This window comes from Limulus polyphemus, unplaced genomic scaffold (genome assembly GCF_000517525.1).
Source record: "Limulus polyphemus unplaced genomic scaffold, Limulus_polyphemus-2.1.2 Scaffold329, whole genome shotgun sequence".
NCBI classification, from domain to species: Eukaryota; Metazoa; Arthropoda; class Merostomata; order Xiphosura; family Limulidae; genus Limulus; species Limulus polyphemus.
The window spans coordinates 135,354-144,694 of NW_013665939.1; the positions used below are offsets into that span (position 1 = coordinate 135,354).

At 32.0% G+C, this 9,341-nt stretch overlaps 1 protein-coding gene across 2 annotated transcripts in view; it reads left to right on the top strand.

The window, feature by feature from the left end:
• Nucleotides 1-9,341, top strand: part of LOC106457424 (transmembrane and TPR repeat-containing protein 1-like) — a 67,638-nt gene that overhangs the window by 47,872 nt on the left and 10,425 nt on the right. For both annotated transcript variants that reach the window (XM_022383352.1, XM_022383351.1), the window contains 5 exons: nucleotides 571-714; nucleotides 2,202-2,413; nucleotides 2,745-2,880; nucleotides 6,403-6,547; nucleotides 7,728-7,865. In XM_022383352.1, coding sequence (XP_022239060.1) covers nucleotides 571-714; nucleotides 2,202-2,413; nucleotides 2,745-2,880; nucleotides 6,403-6,547; nucleotides 7,728-7,865 — 775 coding nt within the window. The remainder of the gene's footprint in view (nucleotides 1-570; nucleotides 715-2,201; nucleotides 2,414-2,744; nucleotides 2,881-6,402; nucleotides 6,548-7,727; nucleotides 7,866-9,341) is intronic.

Below are 9,341 nucleotides of genomic sequence, written 5' to 3' on the forward strand. Positions count from 1 at the left end.
AACGTTGTTAGAACAACGGGTAAAAGCTAGCTACAACTTTTACCCGTTGTTCTAACAACGTTAAGACGGCTTATCGACTTCTTGAGAAGAATTCTAAGAAGAAAGTAAACCTACAGACATCGGTCTTGTTTAACAAAATCTGCCTATATATATATATAATTGGCCAAAACAAGAAAAAACCTTATTCGATTCTTTCATGTGTACCGAACCAACTTTTTGAAAAGAAGATGAATTATGAGAAAATTTGATGTGGCAATTTATATCAGTAATATAAACGTTTCTTGTACGAAAGTTTTTCATGATTTTTTAACATATGCTTGGACAAAATCTTACAGAATACATTTTTTTTCCTGAAAAATATACATATACGGAATATTTTGTACCTGAAAGTGTTAAAAAACTTCAGAAAATGCTAATGTATCAGTTTATTAAGCTGACGTCAAATGTAGAAAAGGACTGAGTTTCTTATTGATTAAAATAATTGCGAAGTATCGTGTGAAACCTGTCACAGAAAGGCTTATAATGATTGCATTCATGATTTGAATGTATATTTTTATTTTGTATTTGCAGTTTGTGGTCCGATCATGCCAGCGCACATAACAATCTGGGAGCACTGCTTTCTGATCCAGCTGAAGCTGAACATCATTTCCAAGCTGCGATATCTATAAATCCATATCATGCCAGGGCCTACTTCAACCTCGGCAACTTGTACAGGTGATTTACTAATTATTAATAATATATTCATAGCAAAATCTATTCTTCTCAACATTTATTAATCAAACTAACATTAAAATAATTATCTCATTACAAAACCTTTACAGGGAATGATACCATGAATAGTTAATAAAGTATTTATACAGCATCATCATAAGCTTACTTATCATGACTCAGGATTGTTTTGCTGAGCCGTTGTTTTCCTAATTATACTGAACAAAACCACGGAACTAGGTCTAATATGTAAGGAACACGCTTTACTGACTTAGAAAGAAAGTTACTTAATTGTATAGCATAAATAGTCCTAAGGTTTATAAAAAGGTTTTTACAGCAATGTCTCGTTTAAAATCTGAGATAAATTCTAAAAGTTGGAGTTTCATAAATATGTCACAAAGGGTTGTGTTTCTCGAAAACAAAATCTATAAATGGGTATTAGACCATACAATATGAGTAACGTCATTGAGCATATTCATATGTTAGACCAGACAATACAACACAAGGCCATTGAACATATCCAAGTGTCAGACCATGGATACAAGGCGTAGCCATTGAACATATCCAAGTGTTAGAACGTAAATACAAGGTTAAGCCATTGAAGATATCCAGTTTCCATGCTACATATGAGCTAACTAGATGACACAAAGATACTTGACTCATCTAAGTGACTGATCGACTCCTACAATCATAAAAGTATACAAGAAAGTTCCTTGTCAATATACAAATCCTTCCAGAAATTAATTTATTATAAGTTTTTACTCCGATATCGTATCACAATAATTATCTTAATCATCTGAAATATAAATTTATCATGATAGTTATCCTGACCATCTGGAATACTAATTATTGTGTGTTCCTGAAGGGAAAAAAAAATCATTTTTACTCTTCTGTAGTCATCTATAGCTTCAAAAGCCAATAAATTATTTTATGATGAATGATAGATAAGAATACAAAATAATTGATACTAGTTTTTGCACAGTTTAAATGTAAATGATTATTCAGTCAGTACTTAACAAAGATCGATCAATAGATATGACATGAAGAGCTGATATGTTGTGCTTCTGCTTGTAAATGTTAAATTTTCTTATAAATTCTTATGTTTTCAAATAAATGTATTAATAAAATAAAATAATCATAAGAAATGCGAGACTCTTAGAAGATATGATGAGACAAAACCAATTACTAAAGTTAAGAATAGAACTTAGTAACAACTGAAGTATTGTCAACAACATTAAACCCTTACCAATGTTTCAGAAAACATTTTCTCTTCATACTAAATAAGAGTTTGTAGAACTTTGAAACACATTTGTAAACAGCTTACAAGGAACAGCTATTTATTTTAAACAAAAATATTGAATGAAAGTTCATCCTTAGGCTTAGGAAGACCGTCTTCGGTGGAGGATACATTTCGTGGATTTTTAATATAAACATTTTACTGGATTTTACTGGATTTACTTGTATTTTACAAGTTTACTCTATTCTCATTTCAGTAAACAAGATAAGAAAGATAAAGCTGAAATTTGTTTAAAACAAGCAATCGACATAGATCCAAAGTTTGCTGAGGCTTTTTCGGCTCTAGCGTCCCTATACGCCAGTCTTGGTCACGTGATAGAAGCAGAGAAGCTTCATCTAGTGGCACTTAGTATTAGTCCTGAAAACGTCGATGCGCTTAATAATTATGGCGTATTCATCCACAGCTTAGGTTAGTATATTTTGTTTTCTTAAGCGTTGACTTATTTAATATATGAATTGGTAAAGGAAGAGCTTTTTAGATTTATAGTATAATATAATTAAAAATAAAAGCATACACATTTGTTTAACGGAATAAGTTAAAAGAAACAACCAGTGGAGAATTTTTAGTAACGTTTCTCGAATAATATAGGTAATACCACTTTGGTGCGGAATATTTTAAACCAGAAGTATTTCTTTGAAAATGGCTTTGAGTTTGAAATTCACATTTTGAATATTCTGATCCTCTCTTTAGAAGTAGTTGTGACCTAGAAATTATTAAAACTTTTTTTTTTCTTTTCCAGGTCGTGAAAACGAAGCTGTTCAATTTTATCAACGTGCTGTTCGAATTCACCCTAACCACACTGTGGCGCTTCTTAATGCAGCGAGAACTCTGCGTTCTCTAAAATTTATTGATGAAGCTGAAAAATTATACAAAAGGTTTGGTAGACATTACCCATTTTATTATATGCATATGTATATATATATATGTGTGTGTGTATATATATATATATATACATCTATATTTGTCTTAAACACTATAGTAAACACACATAGGAATGTCAGCGTCTTTAATATTAACCTCGTGTGTTTTAAGGCTTGTCTTGTTTCGTGTGACGTCATAGCCTCCGGGGAAGACTTTCATTTATCAGTTTCTCTATGTTTAAACGACTATATTCATGAAAGACTAAGAGAAATAACAGTCGCTTTGTAACATAATTACAAAGACTTGTACCACGCTTGGTAAGGAATGTATGTATTGATATTTATATGTTGTTGTTTTTTTTACCGTACATAAGATTGTGGGTGGTAAATAGCTGAATGTTTGTCAAATAACGTAAGCAAGTGACCAGATTTTTATCATTTTTCATTGAAAGCTTCCAGCAGAAGTTTGAAGAAGGTATAGCCATGTTGTCTTTATTCATTGTTCGAAAGCCTGAAGCCACTGGATACGCCACATGACTGCCTACTTAAAAATCAGTCTAGCCCTGGGGATTAAAGATTGTTTTATGTTTGTTTGTTGTTGAGCACAACGCTATACAATGGGCTTTATGTACTCTTCCCACCGCGGATATTAAACCCCAGTTTCTAGCGTTATAAGCCCAAGACTTGCTGCTGCGTCACCAGGGAATCATTTTATGTTCATTTGTGTGTTTGTTTGTAATTAAGCACAAAGCTACACAATGGGCTATCTGTGCTCTGCCCACCACGGGAATCGAATCCCTGAATCTAGCGTTGTAAGTCCGCAGACTTTATGTTGACAGAAGTATTAATATTTTTATATAAAATGGATTTATTACTGTATTTATAGTCAATATTTTTCAATTTTTAAACATGTATCTTATAGAAAATTTGGTTTATTGTTGTGCTATATTTGACGCGGAATTATACATTTTAAGGACATTACAAACTTATTATCCCAAACCTCAAAGAAAAACAAAACTATATAAAAAGATTTTTCTTGATTAAAATGTATTTTCTTTTTTTCGATAGGATTTCTTGAATTGAGAGTAATCTTATAAAATGGATGTTTTACAATGATGTCGACTAATCGATTTTATGGCTATATACATCTTCCTTACGCCTGTTCTAGACATGTCATACATATGGTATAATTCAGGATGTATTTGTGATTACTATTATTTAATTGCTAGAATACACAAATCATCAATTCTAATTAAAATCAAATAAAAAAGGAACTCTTACAGAATCGCTTCGTATGAAGAGTTTAAAAATCAGAAGTTGTTCGATAGTGAAATAAAAACGAAACATAAAGTAGAAGAAAAACGGTTATTGAATCTGTTTATTTGGCTACTACGGTTTTATAGGCATCTACTTTTATGTTGTGTTTTATTTTATTAATAAGGTTCTTAGTTTTAAACCCCTCATATAGTTTAGTACTATGAAAAATCCTTATTTACTTTTAAGTTTTTGTTTGTTTGTTTCGGTCATTCGCGCAAACCTACACACGGTCTATCTGCACTATTTTTGAACTGACAGACTCAGACTGGAGAGGAAACAGCACCGACTTCAAACGTTTTAGGTTGTTTTACCGAATAGAGGGTTTTGACTGTCACTTTTATAACGCATCCACGACTCTAAAGTGCCAGACATGACTTTTCTTCAGAGGGACACGAACTGCGTCACAGTCTGGCACGCTACTCATAGATCACGCCAAACTCCACATTGTTATTTAAGTATTTAAGTTGCATTCTCGTAGACTGATAAACAATATTTTACAATGAAACAATCGACAATGAAATATATACTTTAGTACAGACAATTGTAAGTTAGCTACATCAGCAGGTTTGAGAAGAAGAATCAGTAGAATTAGAATCAATAAAGATCACAATAAGGTCTGCGAGAAATAGAACATCATATATGAAGAATGTTCAATATCAAAAAATAACCGTTTAGCATACTTTTATTCTTGATTTCGAAACTCGTTTAAAACTAACACGAATACACCTGTCGTCTTTTCCTCGTTAATCTGTAGTTTCCATGTTTTAACTTTTGTTGTTACAATGGCTGTTGTTTTTCAATGGGTTTACAAAAGATTAAACGTTGGCATGAAACTTGGAATTACATTGTGTGCCAATCTTTTAGAGTCAGAATAAAGAAAATAGTCTTTAATATTTCAGTACTTTGTCTTACGAGTACAGAAACTAGATGGATACTAAGACAGATGGCTTTCTTCTCGTCACTGTTAAAACAAATTCAAATTCTCTACTAAGATTCACACAGAACCACTTAACGTTGAATACAAGCTATTCTCTCCACATGTGATTGAAAGCAATTTTTATCACTGAGACAGATTGGGTCCATGAAAGTATTCAGGATTTGCGTTTGAACGTGTGAGTTTTACCATTTCGTACGTTAGATAATAGTAAAATAGTCTCATTTCGTTAGTTTACACTGTTTTCTTCACGTTCCATAAGACTGGGTAAAAACAAAAAGACAACAATAAAGAAAATACACGTCATTGATTATTAATGGTACTATTGGTATAGCATTGACGTAAGTCTAGCAAGGAAAATTACTTGCAATAAATTTTATAGAATGTATAATAATGCCATCTATCTGTCCATCTCAGGTGCATGGGAAACATTAGAAACACCTGCGCTTATATTAGTGTTTTACTTTCTAACTGTGATATATATTTTTAAGGTTTCTCGAAAAAAAGGCTTACATGCGCACACGTGTATCAGTCACAAACCTGTGTCGTTAATCGTGCCGTTATTAGTAATATTTCATTTACCTCAATCGATACGTTAGCTAACTGCCGTATTTACTGCTAATCTCTTCACACTCAAGAAAGCCGAAAAAACAGCGAAACACGGATATTTTTAGTGCTGTTCACGTATACATCGATTTAGAAAAAATCGTCAGGAAATGGGTAGACGAATAACACTAAATTACACAATTGTACGCAGGCTAATCCACTGTGTCATATGCATGCAGTGAGAAAATTTATAAATAGACTTTTTTTTTTTGCTACAGGTAGTGTTCTTTTCCAATAGGTACGGGAACAATCCACGAACTACAATTAATGGCAAAAGTAAAGCTTGGAGTTAATCGAAACAAGATGCCTCATTTTTTATATTCTATACTGTGGAAGCTAAGCGGAATTATACTACGCTAAACAAACTTTGCCTTAGATAAACATTTATTTGAAGCAAGCTATCTAAATAAATCGAAAAGAAAATCAAACCGGCCACAAACACCTATTTAAATATCCCGTTTTTAAGTTTCTACTTATAAGGATGATAATGCGTTGTTTCATCAGTTGGATACCATCGTCGTTAACGATATTTTTGGTCGTATAAATTGTTTCGTACTTCAGTGTGTTACATGATAATACCTGTTATTATGTAGCATGTAATGTACATTTCTTGGCAGAGTTAGTTGGTACTTTTATCTATTAAACTGGTTTACTTTAAATTGGAATTTTCTGTGTTCCAGAGCTCTAGAAATAGATGAAGATCCCCAAGTCATGGACAACCTTGGAACTTTGTATATGAAATCTGGACGTTTAGTAGAAGCCCACGAACTCTATAAGCAATTAATCAATAAACACGAAAATTACTTGGACGGAAAAGTACATTATGTAAGTGTATCTATTTACCAGAAAATTTTGTTTTCCTTCTTTCTGAAGTTCATTTCGATTATAAAGAGAGACAAAAAAAAACATTTTAGAAACAATACAGAAATTTGAGTAATGTGCCTAATATCCTAGTTAAACCAATTACATACTTCATTTAGACCTTTTTTACTTGAACTACAGATTATGTAAACATCAAATTACGTACTCAACTAGACGTTTCTATTTGGATTGCAGATTCATAGCTTTTGTAAACGTTAAATTAAGTACTCAACTAGACGTTTCTATTTGGATTGCAGATTCATAGCTTTTGTAAACGTTAAATTAAGTATTCAACTAGACATTTGTACTTGGATAGAATAATCATAGCTTTTGTAAACGTTAAATTAAGTACTCAACTAGACGTTTCTACTTGGATTGCAGATTCATAGCTTTTGTAAACGTTAAATTAAGTACTTGAATACGGTACTTCTTCTTGATCAGAAATGTTTTTTGTTGTTGTTGCAGTTTTAAGTATATACACTACATCTGTTTAGATGTAGTATACACGTTAGTTTGTATCTTCTCAATAGCAATATGATAAAATTCGAATTGCGTACATAATTAAACTGTTTGTGGAAAGATATGCTTGATGTCTTGTTTGTTTAACCTTTGAGAAGATTTAGTTTTAAACAGCCTCTTCAAGTTATGTTTTTGTTTCATTTGTTTTGGTTGTTTTAATACAAATATAGAGAACATTCCCCATGTTGTGAGTGATCAGCGCCCATCACCTTTTTAACTGAAAACAAAGTGGATTCAGACTATTAAAAAATGGGTAGCTACTTACTTTGCAGTGCGTTATAAATTTTCAATACTTAAAAAAATGAAATTTTCCAGAGATATTGTGACGTTTTTAAGATTACTTTGATGCGATTAGTTAATTTAAACCCTATTTATAACCCTTATCTCAGCCTAGAGTATTTATTGTTTGAAAGCTAATCTTTAAAACCAGAACAAAGCTCATGGTTTAAAGCTATGTCAGCTGTGTTTTATTTAATGATTACAAATTCAGTCTGTAAACAGCGGGTGTCATTTATAATTATATACTGTTTCGTTAATTTACAATATATACGCCAGGATCTCGAGCAATAAAGTTTAAAACACATAAGAGTTAATGCAAAAGTTAATGTAACATTTTGGCACACAGGCGCAACTGTTGACGCAAGAACGAAGCTTCAACCAAGCCGAAATTTTGTTATTGTCGGTGATCAACAGCAACGCTACCTACCGAGAAGCTTATTACCAATTGGCTGTACTCTTCATTCAAACAAATAGAACTTCAGAGGTATTTTTTTTAATGAAGTTATTTGAATTCACATGTCTTTGTCCAAAGATGTATCAAAAATTACTCTTTACAACGCTTTATTTCCGTATAAGTGTATGGACTGAAACTTCATTAATATAGAATAGTAATCATTGCAATTACAACATCCATATTTGTTACAATGCTTTTGTAGACTTCTATATAAGAAGGGTTAATATATAAATATATATATATATATATCGTTCTGCGTAAAAGTGTTATGAAAATAAACAATTAAATTTATGAGTTATAATTGGAAATATTTTTATATTTAGTTTTATAAATTAAAGTATAAACAAGACTAGTACGTACGAATACAACACTTAGAACGTATTTTCTGAATGTTTTTCTATTGCGTGTAAACTACTCGACGGTTTGCTTCTACTCAACTACACACCAAACCTTAACCTATTTTACACCCCATAAATACTTTTTCTTTATTGATTATTCTTGTTTTTTTATATATATCCAGCACGCAAAATAACCATTTAAGACGTGTAACCGTTAGAAGGCTGAACACTGCTAGAGGCCTGGTTAAAGACAGAACTATTGTGATTTACGGGAGTGGGGCTTTGTTTGGTTAATGTGCTAATTTCTCAAAAAATAATACTTACGGTAAAACTATGTTTACTTAATTACAAACAAGCAATTTTTCTGTATATTTTAACATATACCTGAATATACCAGCTGGTATGAACTACAACAATAGGAATAGAGTGGATTAATCAAAAATTTATTAACCTTGCTATTTGCTTTTGAAGCTTCATCTCATCACTACGTAACCATCCTGATCGGATCAATATCTATATGTGATTAACCACGTTAATCCACTTTTCCTTCACTATTATCATACAAAGCCCTCCATCTTTAATCAATTTGATTATTTTTTATCCAAGCTGAATAAATGTTACCACTAGTTACTCATGTTTAGCCAAATAAATATTGATAATCATTGCCATGGTTAACAGTAACCTATATAATTATCTAATTCTAATTATTCATCTGTTGATATTTTTTAATAACTACTTATCGTATCGTACGTTTACACTACTAGTCTGTTTCCATCTTCAGGAAAGACCTTAGATGGATTGTGTTCGTGGTGATAGTAGTCTTGATATCTCATTCTGGAGATAATTTAAATAGTTGTCGATTAGTTGACTGAAGGCTTCGTACGGACGAAAAAATGGCACACAAGCCTTTCTATTAAGAAGACAAAATATAGAATCCCTGCTACTATCATCGTAAATACAATCATCCTGAGGAATTTCCTGAAGATGGTTTGTTTGTTTGAATTTATGCACAAAGCTTCACAATGGGCTATCTGTGCTCTGCCCACCACGGGTATCGAAACTCGGTTTCTAGCATTGTAAGTCCGCAGACATACCACTGTGCTACTGGGGGGCCCTGAAGATGGAAACAGACTAGTAGTGTAAACGTACGATACGATAAGTAGTTATT